The sequence below is a fragment of the Acipenser ruthenus genome, chromosome 35 (assembly GCF_902713425.1).
Source record: "Acipenser ruthenus chromosome 35, fAciRut3.2 maternal haplotype, whole genome shotgun sequence".
Taxonomy (NCBI): domain Eukaryota; kingdom Metazoa; phylum Chordata; class Actinopteri; order Acipenseriformes; family Acipenseridae; genus Acipenser; species Acipenser ruthenus.
In genome coordinates this window covers 10,715,922-10,734,510 of record NC_081223.1, presented here as the reverse complement: position 1 = coordinate 10,734,510, position 18,589 = coordinate 10,715,922, and the positions used below count along the sequence as shown (strand labels likewise).

At 49.5% G+C, this 18,589-nt stretch overlaps 1 protein-coding gene across 3 annotated transcripts in view; it reads left to right on the top strand.

Moving 5' to 3' along the window:
• LOC117395403 (cingulin-like) overlaps nucleotides 1–18,589 on the top strand; it is a 31,209-nt gene that overhangs the window by 5,840 nt on the left and 6,780 nt on the right. For all 3 annotated transcript variants that reach the window (XM_059007370.1, XM_059007368.1, XM_059007369.1), the window contains exons 2-19: nucleotides 830–1,912; nucleotides 2,131–2,225; nucleotides 2,850–2,919; nucleotides 3,723–3,824; nucleotides 4,892–5,031; nucleotides 6,147–6,279; nucleotides 8,077–8,289; nucleotides 9,389–9,537; nucleotides 10,269–10,410; nucleotides 10,824–11,036; nucleotides 11,203–11,385; nucleotides 12,551–12,808; nucleotides 13,136–13,306; nucleotides 13,862–14,023; nucleotides 14,689–14,778; nucleotides 17,602–17,804; nucleotides 17,922–18,030; nucleotides 18,302–18,465. In XM_059007370.1, coding sequence (XP_058863353.1) covers nucleotides 893–1,912; nucleotides 2,131–2,225; nucleotides 2,850–2,919; nucleotides 3,723–3,824; nucleotides 4,892–5,031; nucleotides 6,147–6,279; nucleotides 8,077–8,289; nucleotides 9,389–9,537; nucleotides 10,269–10,410; nucleotides 10,824–11,036; nucleotides 11,203–11,385; nucleotides 12,551–12,808; nucleotides 13,136–13,306; nucleotides 13,862–14,023; nucleotides 14,689–14,778; nucleotides 17,602–17,804; nucleotides 17,922–18,030; nucleotides 18,302–18,465 — 3,617 coding nt within the window. In that variant the 5' untranslated portion in view covers nucleotides 830–892. The remainder of the gene's footprint in view (nucleotides 1–829; nucleotides 1,913–2,130; nucleotides 2,226–2,849; nucleotides 2,920–3,722; nucleotides 3,825–4,891; nucleotides 5,032–6,146; nucleotides 6,280–8,076; nucleotides 8,290–9,388; nucleotides 9,538–10,268; nucleotides 10,411–10,823; nucleotides 11,037–11,202; nucleotides 11,386–12,550; nucleotides 12,809–13,135; nucleotides 13,307–13,861; nucleotides 14,024–14,688; nucleotides 14,779–17,601; nucleotides 17,805–17,921; nucleotides 18,031–18,301; nucleotides 18,466–18,589) is intronic.

The window sequence follows — 18,589 nt, the reverse complement described above, 5'->3', positions numbered from 1 at the left end:
CTATGCAATGGGAGTCTTATTTCCTTCCCTTGTTTCGACCAGCAGTCCCTTTTTAAATGCGTTGAGAAAAACCAGGACTTATAATAGAAGTCTTTCCTGTAAAATGACCTTCTGTGTTGAGGTTGCCTATTGCCAAAAAAAAATAAAGAAGTATTTGCAAAACTATACTGGGCTTTGGTTTTTTCTGCCTCACTTCCACTGCCTGTCCCCAGGTATCAGTGAGCCGGTCTGGGCGAGGTGTAGCTGGTTGTGTTTCCACTGACGCTGCGACAGTTTTGTATCTCCTACCCAGTGGGGCCAGCCTGACAGGCATGTGATAAACAAACTGTCTGAACAACAGCGTGACAGCTGTGTGTCGAGACCGAAAAATAAAAACAGACGCAAATGTCTGTTCGGTCTTCGCTTATTTGCTTGCATTCAATCAATCCCACAATCCAATGCGACCTTTTACTGCTGCACTGTGACCTTTTAGTGCCGCACTACCACATCCCTCTGTCCGAAGTCTGTCTCGACTTCACTTCCACACTGTGTGTCCTCTGCTCCTGGTTTCTGTGCTGCGCTTGAAGTATTGGTTTGTGTGAACTGTGCATGGATGGAAATAAGACACCCATTGCATAGCATTTTGAACCGTTCCTGGTTTTACTGAGTATAATAAGAGACACCTGAGCTTGTCACCTATACACTGGGGCTAGCCAAGCTGGTATGGGTGAAACTGCTATGCAATAGGAGTCTTATTTCCATCCCTGCTACGTCCGTGTGTGTGTGTGTGTGTGTGTGTGTGTGTGTGTGTGTTTATCCTAACTCTCTCTGTCTCTGCCTCTCATTACAGTGAGAAGAGAAGCAGGATTGTTAGTACCATACATTTCTCAAGCTTCCCTCCACGTGCCTTCGAATGGATCCCAGCCCCACGGCCGACAGGCCCCCCCCTTTGGATTACGGGGTTCAGATCCGCTTCATCGACGACCTGAACGATCGGGGCAAGCCCCGAAAGAAGACAGGGGTCCGGGGTGACGCGCTCCCCCAGGGAGGGGGGAAGGGAAAGGGGGGCTCGTACGGCGTGGCGGTCCGTGTCCAGGGCATCGCCGGGCAGCCCTACTTGGTCCTGAAGGAAGGCGAGAAGGGGGATTCCTACGGCGTGCAGCTGAAGAGCAGCGACAAGAGAGGCTCCGAGCCGCCGGAGAACCCGTACCCCCAACCAGGGTATGAGCGCTCCGACGGGACGGGGCTGAGAACGAGCAGGGGGGCCGCCTCCCCCCCGGCCCCCCAGCCCAGGAGGACCGAGGATCTGCGGCGCTCCCATTCGCACGAGTCCCTGCTGGAGGCGGGCTCGCTCGGACCCGGGTTCGAGAATCTCCACGGCGACCTCCGCAAAGAGGAAGGCAACGGACTGGAGCAGCAAGGAAGAAACAGCAGCAGCAGCCGTGATCGCTACGGCGGAGACAACCAGGAAGTGATGTCGTCTCGTAGCTCCTCCTCTTCCTCTTCGATCACTGCCAAGCCCTCGGCCCGCGGAGGGACTCCCGAGCCGGGCGGCGCCATCGACACCAAGTCCTTGCCGACGGTCGGCAGCATGATCAGCAAGTTCGACGGGGGCCAGGGACCACAGAGGGGCCGGGCCGGGGGCCGCAGCAGGATCTCCGCGGACGAGCGGAAGAGGTCCCGCAGCCTGGACGGGAGGAACCGCTCCGGAAGGGATTCTCTTCTCGGGAGCCTGGATGTTCTGCTCGACACGCCCGCCTCCTCTTCCCCCTCCGTGGTGAACGGGCAGGCCCTCTCTCCCTTGCACAGCAGCGCCAGTCTGGGCAGGCCGGCTCAGGAACCCACCGTCGGCTCGGTGACCAGCAGCACCAGGGATCGGATCGGAGGCAGAACCACGACTAGCTCGCAGCTGAAGGTCCAGTCAGAGATACAGGTAGGGTCTGTAACTCTGAAATCGGGGACGGAAATGCATATGAGTTACACCCATTCCAGGTTTTGCTATGAGCTTGATTAGCCCCGGTGTGTATAGGTAACATGTTCAGGTGTGTCTTATTAAGCTCTCAGTAACACCAGGAATGGATCAAACTGCTATGCAATGGGAGTCTTATTGCCACTGTTCTAAATCTTGTGTTTTTTGTGGGTTTTTTGCAGCTGAAGTCGACGCCAGACCTTCTTCAAAACCAGAGGCAGCTGGGCAGCGAGGAGGAGAGAGCCAAGGAGGCCCTGTATACCATCCTCAGAGAGGGGTGAGGAGAGGAGAGGAGAGGAGAGGAGAGGAGAGGGCCAAAGAGGCCCTCTACACCATCCTCAGAGAGGGGTGAGGGGAAAGGGAAGGGAAGGGAAGGGGAGAGGAGAGGAGAGGAGAGGAGAGGAGAGGGCCAAAGAGGCCCTGTATGCCATCCTCAGAGAGGGGTGAGGGGAGAGGAGAGGAGAGGTGAGGAGAGGGCCAAAGAGGCCCTCTACACCATCCTCAGAGAGGGGTAAGGGAAGGGGAGAGGAGAGGAGAGGAGAGGAGAGGAGAGGGCCAAAGAGGCCCTCTACACCATCCTCGGAGAGGGGTCAGTGAGAGGGGAGGGGAGGGGAAGGGAAGTGCTGAAGAGTTGAGGGTGGGGAGAGAGTGGAGAGGTGTGAGGACAAAGTGGAGGAGAGTGAGGGAGAGATTCAAGGATGTCATCTGCACCATTGTCCAAGAGGGGTGAGGCGGGGGGTGAGGGGTCAGTGAGAGCAGTCAAACCATCTCTTCTTGTACAGCGACCTCTCTCTATTTGATACATCAGTAAAAAGCAGTGAGTCGAAGAAGCACTGTATTGCAACGTTTGCTCATTGAAAGTGTCATGTTTCTTTGCCTGTTTCTTCTCTCTGTGCTGCAGGAGCTCAGACAACGAGAACGCTGTGAAGAGGAAAGTAAACCTCGTGTTTGAGAAAATCCAGGCCTTCAAAGTAAGAGACCCCTCCACCCCCGTTTCTCACTAATTGCAGCAGTGGAGTGTGGTTAGGGTTCTGGACTCTTGACCGGAGGGTCGTGGGTTCAATCCCAGGTGGGGGACACTGCTGCTGTACCCTTGAGCAAGGTACTTTACCTAGATTGCTCCAGTAAAAACCCAACTGTATAAATGGGTAATTGTATGTAAAAATAATGTGATATCTTGTAACAATTGTAAGTCGCCCTGGATAAGGGCGTCTGCTAAGAAATAAATAATAATAATAATAATAATAATAATAATAATAATAATAATAATTCTGCGCCTGATTCATCATTATTATTATTATTATTATTATTATTATTATTATTATTATTATTATTTATTTCTTAGCAGTCGCCCTTATCCAGGGCGACTTACAATTGTTACAAGATATCACATTATTTTTTACATACAATTACCCATTTATACAGTTGGGTTTTTACTGGAGCAATCTAGGTAAAGTATCTTGCTCAAGGGTACAGCAGCAGTGTCCCCTCACCTGGGATTGAACCCACGACCCTCCGGTCAAGAGTCCAGAGCCCTAACCACTACTCCACACTGCTGTGCTTTTACATGCATGTTTTAATAGCTCTCTGATTTGGACGATCGTATTGTGTGTAAATTATTTAGGTTATATGTAGCTCATGCCCTTATTAAAGTTTATGCTATTCACATTATACTTTGCTTTCACTATGGGACACTTTTCTAAGGCTCTACAGCATGCGGCACGCTGGTTGGTGTTTTGAATTGCATGCTAACGCTGTGTTTCTGTGCCCCCAGAGCGCGGCTCCCAGCAGTGACTCCCGGACCCTCCTCATGCAGAAGAACGAGCTGGAGAGGAGAGCGTCAGAGCTGCAGATGAGGCTGGACGAGGAGACCAAGGTGACAGAAAAGAAAGGAATCACATAGAAATGTACAGGGGGTCCCATGAGTGCGGGCAACAATATCATATAATCTGCTGGTTTTGGGGTGTTAAATTGGGCAGCCACTCTTATAAAAGTATGCCGCAGTTTTCTCCGAACCCTCTCTGTGCTTTGCAATGCTTCCCTATGCTTTACCAGACCTCTCTGTGCTTTACAATGCTTCCCTATGCTTTACCAGACCTCTCTGTGCTTTACAATGCTTCCCTATGCTTTACCAGACCTCTCTGTGCTTTACAATGCTTCCCTATGCTTTACCAGACCTCTCTGTGCTTTACAATGCTTCCCTATGCTTTACCACACCTCTCTGTGCTTTACAATGCTTCCCTATGCTTTACCACACCTCTCTGTGCTTTACAATGCTTCCCTATGCTTTACCACACCTCTCTGTGCTTTACAATGCTTCCCTATGCTTTACCAGACCTCTCTGTGCTTTACAATGCTTCCCTGTGCTTTACCACACCTCTCTGTGCTTTACAATGCTTCCCTATGCTTTACCACACCTCTCTGTGCTTTACAATGCTTCCCTATGCTTTACCAGACCTCTCTGTGCTTTACAATGCTTCCCTATGCTTTACCAGACCTCTCTGTGCTTTGCAATGCTTTACCGTGTTTTCACTTTGCTTTAGCAGACTTTGGTATGCTTTTACTATGGGACACTTTTATAAAGGCACACCCTGTTGACTGTCTACACCCCACAGAAATAGAGAGACAATCGCTACTATTGCCTTATAGACACAGAAACAGTTGGTGTGTGTGTGTGTGTGTGTGTGTGTGTGTAATATACAATGATCACAAGGTCTCCCATTCATGCACAACACAGCCTGCCGCTGAAAAGATTCTGCTGAAGCGGTTTCCAATTCAAAGCCCATAAAAAAAGAGTGATTTACTCTCAGTGTGAAGAGACGCCTCCTTCCCTCCAGGGCTACCTCCAGCTGTGTGTGTCCTGACGCTGTGTCGACCCGCCCTGCAACCTGCATGCTTTGAGTTTTATTATTTTAATTTGTGTGTGTGTGTGTTTGATTTCAGAACCGTCTCAACTCGTCCAGCCGGCTGGACACCAGTGTCCAGAGTCTGAGGAGCGAGCTGGAGGAGACGCTGGACGATAACATTCAGCTGCAGGAGGTCCTGAGCCAGACCAAGAGCGAGCTGCACTCCTCCGTCACGGAGTAAGAAAGGGGTACTGGGAGTACTGGGGACACTGGGGAGGGTCTGTACTGGAACAGTGAAGAGCGAGAGCGAGCTGCACTCCTCCGTCACACAGTAAGAGAAGGGGGGGGATACGGTACTGGGATACTGAATGTGTGATCTTTCCCACTCTGCCCGCTCCGCCTACTCTCTCTGTAGATGAATGCAGAGCAGCAGCCAGCAGAGTGGAATAAAGTCACGCTGTCCCACAATGTGAATGGAGAGAGGGAGGCTGTGTCGTGCCATTCTGAATGATTGCAAATACAGGGGATGGAAATCAGACTCCTGTTGTATAGCAGTTTCACCCATTCCAGGTTTTACTATGAACCTGATTAGCCCCCGGTGTGTAGGGAACAAGCTCAGGGGCGTCTTGTTAAACTCATTGTAAAACCAGGAATGGATCAGACTACTGTGTCTGACTGTCTGTACTGACTCTGTGTGTGTGTGTGTGTGTGTGTGTGTGACTCTCTGTACTGACCCTCTGTGTCTGTGACTCTCTGTACTGACTCTCTGTGTCTGTGACTCTCTGTACTGACTCTGTGTCTGTGACTCTTTGTACTGACTCTGAGTGTGTGTGTGTGTGACTCTCTGTACTGACCCTCTGTGTCTGTGACTCTGTACTGAGTCTCTGTGTCTGACTCTCTGTACTGACTTGCTGTGTGTTTGTATGTGTCTCTCTGTACTGACTCTGTGTCTTTGTGTGTCTCTCTCTGTGTACTGACTCTGTGTCTGTGACTCTCTGTACTGACTTGCTGTGTGTTTGTATGTGTCTCTCTGTACTGACTCTGTCTTTGTGTGTCTCTCTGTACTGAGTCTCTGTGTCTGTGACTCTCTGTACTGACTCTGTGTCTGTGACTCTCTGTACTGACTTGCTGTGTGTTTGTGTGTATGTTTCTCTGTACTGACCCTCTGTGTCTGTGTCTCTCTGACTCTCTGTCTGTGACTCTCTGTGACTCTCTGTGTCTGTGTCTCTCTGTACTGACTCTCTGTGTCTGTGACTCTCTGTACTGACTCTCTGTGTCTGTGACTCTCTGTACTGACTTGCTGTGTGTTTTGTGTGTGTGTCTCTCTATACTGACTCTCTGTGTCCCCGCAGGCTCATGCAGCTGCGCATGGAGAAGGAGGCGTTGGAGACCCGGGTTCGAGGGCTAGAGGATCACCTGTCCGGGCTGCAGGAGGAGCTGAGGGGAGACGGAGAGTCCGGCGCAGTCAAGGAGGCGCTCGAAGTGGTACACAGCGCCCCCTGTCTCTCTATTCAATACAGAAACATTCACTCTGCAAATAACCTTGCATACACTACAGTAAAGAATAACATGCAAACAGTGCCAGCGACAGCACCACACCATTCTGACAGCATTTATTTCAACTCGCAGTTTCAGAAGCTGCCTGCAAAGCTCAAGCAACTAAGTGAAAAACACTTGCAAATAACAGCTGGTTACAGACCCTTGTGCCGTGACTCTGTGTCTGTCTTTTAGAGCTTCACAAACTGATTATTTGGATTGAGCTCTCTACAGACGAGGGTGGCTGCTGTCGATCGGGCTGATTTACCATTCAGAGTGAAACGAGGGAACAAACAGCTGCTTGGGTTTGTGCGGATCGCTGTTCTCCGCAGAGTCTTAAGAAAAGCAGCGATCGTCACAAACCCAAGCAGCTGTTTCTTCACTCGTTTCACTCTGAATGGTGAATCAGCCCGATCGACACCAGCCACCCTCACCTGATTCTCAGCACCTGGTTTCTGTGGACAACTTGATCCCAGTAATCAAATCGAATCTTGCAGCTCTAGTCTGCCTCTGTGTGTTTGTGTGTGTGTGTGTGTGTTGCCAAAAATAATGTAGCAAATGTACAGAAATATAGTCAATTCTCATTAAAACGAACTTGATGCTCCCGGCCAAATTTAGCAGTCGCTTTCTGTATATTACTGCTTACAATAGGAATTCACTTAACCTGAATTTCCTGTTCTGTGTGAATTATTTTGGACCCCCCCCCCCTCCGGGGAAGAGAAATTTGAATAAAAAGAATACTAGTAGTTTGAACATCTGAGTGCAAAGGATGTTGAGAAATGTATTCCCTTGCACCAGATCAGCTTCTCAGTTCTGTATTTTAGATAATGCCACAGTGTTTCACGCATCAGTGACATTTCCATGAAGCAGAGCAAAAATGTGCCTTACAGACAAACGTGGAGGTGTTGAAAGGGGTGGGTAATGCTGTCTCGTCCTCTTTCTCTCTCTCCCTCTGTCTCTCTCTCTCTCCGTCTGTCTGCCTCTGCCTCTCCCTCTCTGTCTCTGTCTCTCTCTCTCTCTCTGTAGCTCTCTCTCTCTCTCTGTCTCTCAGGATGTGATGGAGATGTGTGGGGGTCTTGTGTAAGCCCTCTCTCTGTCTCTCGGGATGTGATGGAGATGTGTGGGGGTCTTGTGTAAGCCCTCTCTCTGTCTCTCGGGATGTGATGGAGATGTGTGGGGGTCTTGTGTAAGCCCTCTCTCTGTCTCTCGGGATGTGATGGAGATGTGTGGGGGTCTTGTGTAAGCCCTCTCTCTGTCTCTCGGGATGTGATGGAGATGTGTGGGGGTCTTGTGTAAGCCCTCTCTCTCTCTCTGTCTCTCGGGATGTGATGGAGATGTGTGGGGGTCTTGTGTAAGCCCTCTCTCTGTCTCTCGGGATGTGATGGAGATGTGTGGGGGTCTTGTGTAAGCCCTCTCTCTGTCTCTCAGGATGTGATGGAGATGTGTGGGGGTCTTGTGTAAGCCCTCTCTCTGTCTCTCAGGATGTGATGGAGATGTGTGGGGGTCTTGTGTAAGCCCTCTCTCTGTCTCTCAGGATGTGATGGAGATGTGTGGGGGTCTTGTGTAAGCCCTCTCTCTGTCTCTCAGGATGTGATGGAGATGTGTGGGGGTCTTGTGTAACCCCTCTCTCTGTCTCTCGGGATGTGATGGAGATGTGTGGGGGTCTTGTGTAACCCCTCTCTCTGTCTCTCGGGATGTGATGGAGATGTGTGGGGGTCTTGTGTAACCCCTCTCTCTGTCTCTCAGGATGTGATGGAGCTCCGAGCCGGCCTGGCGGAGCTCTACGCAGCAAAGCAGAAGCAGGACGAGCTCCTGCACCAGCGTGAGCGGGAGCTGACCGCCCTGAAGGGGGCGCTGAAGGACGAGGTGGCGAGTCACGACAGCGAGATGGACCGGCTCAGGGAGCAGTACCAGAGTGACATGGAGCAGCTCCGAAGCAACGTGCTGGAGGTCTCGCAGGTGAGCCGGCAACACTGGTTTCACTGGGGTCACTGGGAATCGCTGGGGTCACTGTGAATCGCTGGGGTCCCAGTGATTCAGTAACATGACCAGGTTGCTTTCTCTGATCATGAGATCAATCAGAGAAGAAAACAGATCTGCAAAACTCATCTGTTGTTATCTACTAGTTATTTGGGGGTTTCAGGTGGTTGATAGGTTTGCCTGTATGCAACAGCTGAAGACACAGAAAAAGAAACAATATTATTCTTCAAATTATGTGTTAGGCTAATGACAGGTTATTGCAAAAACGCAATTTTAGATCCACAAATACAGACACGTTTCCCAAAAACGAATGTGTCGTCCTTTTAAAGAGCACACAAACTCTGTACGCTGTTCAGTGCTTCCCTATGCTTTACCAGACCTCTCTGTGCTTTACAATGCTTCCCTATGCTTTACCACACCTCTCTGTGCTTTACAATTCTTCTCTATGCTTTACCAGACCTCTCTGTGCTTTACAATGCTTCCCTATGCTTTACCAGACCTCTCTGTGCTTTACAATGCTTCCCTATGCTTTACCAGACCTCTCTGTGCTTTACAATGCTTCCCTATGCTTTACCAGACCTCTCTGTGCTTTACAATGCTTCCCTATGCTTTACCAGACCTCTCTGTGCTTTACAATGCTTCCCTGTGCTTTACCACACCTCTCTGTGCTTTACAATGCTTCCCTGTGCTTTACCACACCTCTCTGTGCTTTACAATGCTTCCCTATGCTTTACCAGACCTCTCTGTGCTTTACAAGGCTTCCCTATGCTTTACCAGACCTCTCTGTGTTTTACAATGCTTCCCTATGCTTTACCAGACCTCTCTGTGCTTTACAATGCTTCCCTATGCTTTACCACACCTCTCTGTGCTTTACAATGCTTCCCTATGCTTTACCAGACCTCTTTGTGCTTTACAATGCTTCCCTATGCTTTACCAGACCTCTCTGTGCTTTACAATGCTTCCCTATGCTTTACCAGACCTCTCTGTGCTTTACAATGCTTCCCTGTCCTCTTACTTGCTACCCTGTGCTGTGCTCTTGCTGTGCAGCCCCTCTGATTGGCTCTCTCTCTCCTCTCAGACTCAGCTGGATGTGGAGGCGGAGCGGCAGAAGGTCAACGCGACGGTGAGGACCCTGCAGAGGCAGCTGGAGGAGAGCAGTGACGAGAGCAGCCACTGGAGGGAGCTGCTGCAGAAGAGCAAGGAGGAGCTGCGCAGCACCAAGCGGGAGTGAGACGAGAGAGCGGCCGGCGCTATCAAACAGACAAACCATCTTATTTCCTGTTGCATAGCAGTTTGATCCATTCCTGGTTTTGTTATGAGTTTAGTAAGACACCCCTGAGCTTGTTGCCTATACACACTGGGGCTAATCAAGCTCATTGTAAAATCTGGAATGGGTGAAACTGCAGTGCAATAGGAGTCTTATTTCCATCCCAGCATATCCAATTTTCCATATTCAGTGCCATTCTGTACAATTGCAGGCTCATACACAAACACACGCTGCAGTGATGTATAACTGAAGGCTTGTTTTCTGATTATAAATATTCCCAGCACAAGGATGGAAATAAGACTCCTGTTGCACAGCAGTTTTCCCCCCCAATCCAGGTTTTACTGCAAGCTTGATTAGCACCCAGTGAGTGTAGGTAATAAGCTCAGGTGTGTCTAACTAAACCAGGAATGGATCAAACTGCTATTCAGTGGGAGTCTTATTTCCATCGCTGCATAATTCACACAAACCAATACTTTAAGAGCAGCACAGGAAACAGGAGCAGAGGACACACAGTGTGGGAGTGAAATGAGGCAGTAATGATCAGACAGACACTTCCTCACACAGAGAGTGGTTAGGGTATGGAGCAGGTTACCTAGTCATGTTGCAGAGCCTTGTCACAGTAAAACCAGGAGTGGCTCAGACCGCTACGCACTCATTTCTGTCTCGTCTGTGTTTGTCTTTGCGTTCCCAGGCTGCTGCAGGCCCGTGCGGACAAAGAGGAGTTGGAGGAGGAGCTGCAGGAGGTCAGGGGTCGCTTCGCCAGCATGCAGGTGGAGGTGGACTCTGTGAGGAGCACTGTAGCCCAAACTGAGCAGGCAGAGAGGCTGGAGAAGGTAACGCAGCACCCCCATACCCCACCCTAAACCCTGCTACCCCAGACACTGGACTCCCAGTTCATCAGGGACCTAGACACTGCAGGGGTGGAAAGAAGACTCATTGCATCGCAGTTTCATCCATTCCTGGTTTTACTATGAGTCTAATGGGACACACCTGAGCTTGTTAGCTATTCACACTGGGGCTAAGCTTGTACTAAAACCTGGAATGGGTGACACTGCTATGCCATGGGAGTCTTATTGCCATCCCTGGAGTGAAATCTCACTTTAAGGCCACCTCGATAAAGGGCATCCTGCAATTTAAGGACGTGTTCAGTTTGTCCCTTGACTGCTATGCAGTAGGAGTCTTATTTCCATGTGAAATGTTGACCTCCGCAATGTGATTTCTAATGTGTGTCTGCGTTTTCTCTCAGGAGCTGCAGCGATGTCGCGAGGAGCTCCAGCAGGCCCTGTCCCAGAGGGAGCAGCACGGAGAGACGCTGGCTCAGAGGGACAGGGAGCTGGCCGCCCTGCGGGGGGCGCTGCAGGACCAGGGTTCGAAACACCAGGAGGAGCTGGAGACACTGCAGCAGAGCCTGCAGAGAGAGAGGGAGCAGGGGAAGAGGAGCAGGGATGAGGAAGCGCAGGTAACAGGGCAGGGGGAGAAGAGAGAGAGAGAGAGGGAGGAGGAGGAGGAGGAGGGGGCTGTTCAATGAGCACAGAGCAGATCTCACTCCTAGACAGGCTGCTCACACACCCTCTCACTATCATCCCCTCCCCTCTCTCACTCCCCCCCGCTCTCTCTCTCTTCAGGACAGGGTGTCTCAGCAGGCCCTGCGCTCTCTGGAAGCCCGTCTCACTGAGGCTGGTGAGGAGAGTGCGCTGTTCCGCAAGAGGGGAGCTGCCCTGGAGCTGCAGGTCACAGAGTCCCAGCACGCCATGGAGGAGCTGGAGGCAGTGGAGTGCAGGCTCCGGGACAGGCTGAGCCACGCAGAGGTAGGCACGCTGCACTGATCGATTCATCATCTCTGTGCGTATTGATCCTGTATTGATTGATCCTCGCTGTATGGGAGCTCAGACATAAGCTCAGCCAGATAGAGGGGGTGCAGAGAGACCAGCATTCATAGCAAAACTGTTTGTTTTCGTCCTTGTCCTATTGATCTGACCTGGCAGTGCATTGATTGACCCCCTGTATTGCTCTGTATTGATGGACCCCCTGTATTGATTGACCCCCTGTATTGCTCTGTATTGATGGACCCCCTGTATTGCTCTGTATTGATGGACCCCCTGTATTGCTCTGTATTGATGGACCCCCTGTATTGCTCTGTATTGATGAACCCCCTGTATTGATGGACCCCCTGTATTGCTCTGTATTGATGGACCCCCTGTATTGCTCTGTATTGATGGACCCCCTGTATTGCTCTGTATTGATGGACCCCCTGTATTGATGCATCCTCTATTGATGGACCCCCTGTATTGATTGACCCCCTGTATTGATGGACCCCCTGTATTGCTCTGTATTGATGGACCCCCTGTATTGATGGACCCCCTGTATTGATGGACCCCCTGTATTGATGGACCCCCTGTATTGCTCTGTATTGATGGACCCCCTGTATTGATGGACCCCCTGTATTGCTCTGTATTGATGGACCCCCTGTATTGATGGACCCCCTGTATTGCTCTGTATTGATGAACCCCCTGTATTGCTCTGTATTGATGAACCCCCTGTATTGCTCTGTATTGATGAACCCCCTGTATTGATGGACCCCCTGTATTGCTCTGTATTGATGAACCCCCTGTATTGCTCTGTATTGATGAACCCCCTGTATTGATGGACCCCCTGTATTGCTCTGTATTGATGGACCCCCTGTATTGATGCATCCTCTATTGATGGACCCCCTGTATTGCTCTGTATTGATGGACCCCCTGTATTGCTCTGTATTGATGGACCCCCTGTATTGCTCTGTATTGATGGACCCCCTGTATTGATGTATTATCTGTATTGATGGACCCCCTGTATTGCTCTGTATTGATGAACCCCCTGTATTGATGGACCCCCTGTATTGCTCTGTATTGATGTATTCTCTGTATTGATGGACCCCCTGTATTGCTCTGTATTGATGTATTCTCTGTATTGATGGACCCCCTGTATTGATCCCAGGCGGAGCGCAGGCAGCTGGAGTCCTCTCTCCGCGAGGCCTCGGAGGCGGAGGAAGGGCTGGCGCTGGAGAAGCGCTCCCTGGAGTCTCAGCTGCAGGAGGCTCAGCGCAGCCTGGCGAGGCTCCGACAGGAGAAGGAGGATCTGGGGGAGAGGCTGCAGGAGGAGGCCAGCCAGAGAGAGGAGCTCCGCAGGGGCAAGAGCGAGCTGGAGGAGCAGAAGAGACTGCTGGACAGGACTGTGGAGAAACTGAACAAGGAGGTGAGCACGACACTGCACCACAAAACCATGCTTCAGAGAGAAACAGTCACTGTGCATTATCCTGAACAATTTTAACTTTCTACATAGTTTACATGCACTTTAGATACGGAAACATCTTGTTGCCCTAAATTGCTGCACAGCTCTGTGAATGTTCAAGGTGCAGGGATGGAAACGCACACCAGCTTAATAAGACACACCTGAGCTTGTTACCTATACGCTGGCTGATCAAGCTGGTAGTAAATCCTGGAATGGGTGACACTGCTGTGCAATGGGAGTCTTGTTTCCGTCCCTGCGGTGCATCCTCTGTTATTCCTTCCCTCCTTCCAGCTGGATCGGATGACTGCGGAGTCACGTGGTTTGGTCACGCAGGTTCAAGCTCAGCTGGAGGAATTCAAAGAGAAGTCCAGGAAAGACCTGCTGGAGGCACAGAGGCAGGGGAAAGAGAGGGTGACCGAGCTGGAGAGAGCACAGGGACACCTGCACAGGAATCAGGAGGAGGTGAGGGGCGGCCCACACAGGGAGAGGGAGAGGGAGAGGGAGGGCAGGACTGGACTTGTTATAAGGCAGCATGGTCACCTGTTTGCACCACAAAGTCATACCACTAGCTCTTGGTAGAACACTAATAGCACAGCCTCTTAACTGCTATGTTGATTACAGTGTTATGAAGGAGGAGCTGTGTACCCTAGTCTGGTACTGACGTGTGTGTGTGTGTGTGTGTGTGTGTGTGTTGTCACCCCCTGCTGGCTGTGGAGGGGAGCTCAATTCTAATACTACAGTAATGGTTTTGTGCAGCTCTGCTGTACAGACTGTGTGTTTTGTGTGGTGTTGTCTCCCCCTGCTGGCTGTGGAGGGGAGCTCAATTCTAATACTACAATAATGGTTTTGTGCAGCTCTGCTGTACAGACTGTGTGTTTTGTGTGGTGTTGTCTCCCTCTAGTGGCTGTGGAGGTGAGCTCAATCATATAATACAATGGGTTAGTGTAGTGACTGTAGCGCTGATCTGGTGTGTGTGTGTGTGTGTGTGTGTGTGTGGTGCTGCGTCTCCCCCTCCAGATATCCCGGCTGAAGCAGGAGCTGCTGAGCTGTCAGGAGGAGAGAGACAACGCGCTGCTGGACAAGGAGCTGCTGACCAACCGCCTGCAGCACCTGGAGGGGGAGATAGAGAGCAAGAGAAGAAGCCAGGACGAGCGCTCCAGAAACATCAAGGGGCTCGAGGTGAGAGTGTGTGTGTGTGTGTGTGTGTGTGTGTGAGTCTGTGTATAGCTGTCTATCTGTGTGTGTGTGTGTGTGTGTCTCTGTGTATAGCTCTCTATCTGTGTGTGTCTCTCTGTGTATAGCTCTGTCTGTTTGTGAGAGTCTGTGTGTGTGTGTGTGTCTCTCTGCGTATAGCTCTATGTGTGTGTGTCTTTCTGTGTAGCTCTATCTGTGTGTAAGTCTGTGTGTGTGTGTGTGTGTGTGTCTCTGTGTATAGCTCTCTATATGTGTGTGTGTGTGTCTCTGTCTGTCTGTCTGTTTTGTATGTGTCTCTGTCTGTGTATAGCTCTCTAGCTGTGTGTGTGTGTGTGTGTAGCTCTCTGTCTGTCTGTGTGTGCGTGAGTCTGTTACTGTGGTCAAATCTGAATCTTTAACACTTTTAGCCCCAGATCTGCCCATGCATTTCACCACTGTCAAACTTGTGTGCTGGCCCTGCTGTTTTTACACCAAATATTCATTCAAAGTCTTTTTTTTACCATAGATGCATAAATGTTGTGTTTGCTGTATTCCTCGAGTCACGGGGAAGCATATTGGTGTTGCGCTGGGCACAGGTGAAGCATTGTGCCCTGGAGCCTGTGCCACACTGATGCGCTTCCCCCTCAGTCTCAGCGGTCTCTGTGTTACAGGACAAGATCAAGCGCCTGGAGCTGGAGCTGGATGAGGAGCGGAGCACAGTGGAGCTGCAGAGCGAGAGAATGGACCGCAGCAGAGACCAGGTACAGCACTGCCTGCCTACAGGGAGGGAAATAACACTCCCATTGGGTAGCTACCTACACACACTGGGGCTAATGAAGCTCCTAGGAAAACATGGGAATGGGAATGCTTCCATATGCCTAACCACACCTCTCTGTGCTTTACAATGCTTCCCTATGCTTTACCAGACCTATCTGTGCTTTACAATGCTTCCCTATGCTTTACCAGACCTCTCTGTGCTTTACAATGCTTCCCTATGCTTTACCAGACCTCTCTGTGCTTTACAATGCTTCCCTATGCTTTACCAGACCTCTCTGTGCTTTACAATGCTTCCCTATGCTTTACAATGCTTCCCTATGCTTAACAGACCTCTCTGTGCTTTACAATGCTTCCCTATGCTTAACAGACCTCTCTGTGCTTTACAATGCTTCCCTATGCTTAACAGACCTCTCTGTGCTTTACAATGCTTCCCTATGCTTTACCACACCTCTCTGTGCTTTACAATGCTTCCCTATGCTTTACCAGACCTCTCTGTGCTTTACAATGCTTCCCTATGCTTTACCAGACCTCTCTGTGCTTTACAATGCTTCCCTATGCTTTACCAGACCTCTATGTGCTTTACAATGCTTCCCTATGCTTTACCAGACCTCTCTGTGCTTTACAATGCTTCCCTATGCTTTACCACACCTCTCTGTGCTTTACAATGCTTCCCTATGCTTTACCACACCTCTCTGTGCTTTACAATGCTTCCCTATGCTTTACCACACCTCTCTGTGCTTTACAATGCTTCCCTATGCTTTACCACACCTCTCTGTGCTTTACAATGCTTCCCTATGCTTTACCATACCCCTCTGTGCTTTACAATGCTTCCCTATGCTTTACCACACCTCTCTGTGCTTTACAATGCTTCCCTATGCTTTACCACACCTCTCTGTGCTTTACAATGCTTCCCTATGCTTTACCATCCCTCTGTGTGCTTTACAATGCTTCCCTATGCTTTACCAGACCTCTCTGTGCTTTACAATGCTTCCCTATGCTTTACCATCCCTCTCTGTGCTTTACAATGCTTCTCTTTGCTTTATCACACTCGGCTATGCTTTTACTAGGGGACATGTTGATAAGGTTTGTGTTTGTTTGTACCAGTCTGTTAACAGCTCAGGGGCTGACGCATTGTGTGCTGTTCTGCGCAGGAATGTGGTCTGTCTGTGTGAAAGGTAGCAGTTGCATGCTGAGACGCGCTTACTGTCTGTCTGAGCTGCGTCTGCAGGGTAACTGCTGTGTACGTGCGTGCGTGTGTGTGTCCGTGTGTGTGTGTGCGTGTGTGTGTGTGTGTGTGTGTGCGCGTGTGTGTGTGTGTGTGTGTGTGCGTGTGTGTTCATAGTAATAACATTAATCATTTGAAAACTTTTAATTTACAAGTGGAACTTGGTGTTTGTTTTGTACAGTCTGTGTGCTTTGGGCAGGTGTGCGTGACTCTAATATCTATAATTGATCAAACTGCCTGTTTTTCCAAAGTGCTGTTTTTTTGTACAGGTGGGTGGGAGAGAGGGAGGCTTTGCAAACCAAATTCTCTTGCAAAAGAACTTTTTTTTTTTTTTTTGCAGTGTTTTGACAGAAATCACATGCTGTGGGTCATTTAAATTGGCTGCGAAATATTTTGAAACTTTTTCTCTGGAGCGTTTTTTGAGGAGAAAGTGAATTTCTATTGTGAGAATCGTAGTGTGTTCACATCAGGCTAGCTAGTGAGGGTGAAATCGTAGCAGCGTATTATTCTTAAAACAATAACCGGTATGATTTATTATAATATATAAACCCGTTCTCAATGTCGCTCTCTGAAAACAGAAGCAGAGCTACAAACTAAAATAGACCACGATCTATTGAATTAAGATCAGAAATCAAGGTTCTTACACAGACATGTGATGTACCAGGAATCTATTATTATTATTATTATTATTATTATTATTATTATTATTATTATTATTATTATTATTATTTATTTCTTAGCAGGCGCCCTTATCCAGGGCGGCTTACAAGTGTTACAAGATATCACATTATTTTTACATACAATTACATTATTTTTTACACATTATTTTTACATACAGTTACCCATTTATACAGTTAAAAACAAGGGAATTTATTAAACATGCATTCAATCTAATAGTATGTTCAAAAAACCCACAAAACAAGCAGTAATGCAGAATATCAAGGTAAACAATTAAACAGGCAGTCCATTAAAACAGAAGCACAGTCCAATTAAACGAGGTGTTCAGAGTGAGCTGACAATAATAACCTTCGAGTAACTGGCCAAAGCAACTTCTGTGTATTTCACTGTAAAGGATCCTTTAGCTTAAAAACTGTAATTTGCATGCAGTTACCATGGAAACTCCTTCACAGCTTACCGTACACAAAACAAGAAATACACATTTAGGGCTCCACTAGTTCTGCATGTGACACGGTATTATTTGCATCAGACATTCTCTAAAAGTTAACACAATGACAATATGAGCTCTATATTTATATGGTGAGGTACCTCTTATCCAATCATGCACGTATATATTTTACTATATAGACCATACCCTGATAAGCATTAGCCTGACACTTGTGTGTGCCGTTCGTAGGGTTCCGTTTAGGTAAAGCAGGACATCATAAGGCACAGAGACCAGCCTTCTCCTCCGAGCAATTTGAAGAACATGGTATGACACTTTTGAAGACATTTTCGAAGACCAGGAGCCATGGCACACCAATCAACAGCTTTGCAGCCATTTTGAAGGGACGATTTTGAGTTTGATTGATTGATTGATTGATTGATTGATTGGTTGGTTGGTTGGCTCTCCCTTTCCCTCCAGGTTGATCAGCTGCGTGCTGAGCTGATGCAGGAGAGGTCACTGAAGCAGGACCTGGAGTGTGACAAGATGTCTCTGGAGAGACAGATCAAAGACCTGAAGAGCCGTCTCTCCATTGCTGAAGGTTCCCAGAAGCCCAGCGCCAGCCTGACTCAGCTGGAGGCCCGAATCCAGGAGCTGGATGAGAGGCTGCAGATCGAGGAGAGGTGAGCGTGGGCGGGCCAGTCGATGTGGGTGGTAGGAAGTTAGGGTGGTAGGGAAGGAGTGAGGGAGGGAGCCAGTCCCAGTTTTGAACTGGTTTTGTTTTTGTGTGTTCTCCACAGAGATAAGAGTGCCGCACTGTCCAGTAACCGCAAGCTGGAGCGGAAAGTGAAGGAGCTGAACATCCAGCTGGAGGATGAGAGACAACAGCAGCAAGACCAGAGAGAGCAGGTACTGACCCCACCCCCAACCCAACCCCCCCAGCACAGAGACCAGAGAGAGCAGGTACTGACCCCACCCCCAACCCAACCCTCCCCCAGCACAGAGACCAGAGAGAGAGCAGGTACTGACCCCAACCCAACCCAGCCCTCCCCCAGCACAGAGACCAGAGAGAGCAGGTACTGACCCAACCCCCAACCCAACCCTCCCCCAGCACAGAGACCAGAGAGAGAGCAGGTACTGACCCCCCAACCCCTAACCCTCAACCCTCTCCTCTCTCCAGCTGACTCTGCGCGTCAAGGCTCTGAAGCGGCAGGTGGACTTGTCGGAGGAGGAGCTGGAGCGGCTGGAGAACGGGAAGAAGAAAGCCGTGCGGGACCTGGAGGAGCAGCTGGAGCTCCGGGAGCAGCTGCAGAACCGGATCAAGGCCCTGGAAAAGGAGGCCTGGTAAGAAGCTTTAGCAAGAGAAGACTAATCTGCCATCTGGAGGTGCAGACCGTGTTTCCACCCCCAGTTTAATTTGAAGAACAATCGCACTCCCTATATCTTCATCAGGACTAACGAGAACCAA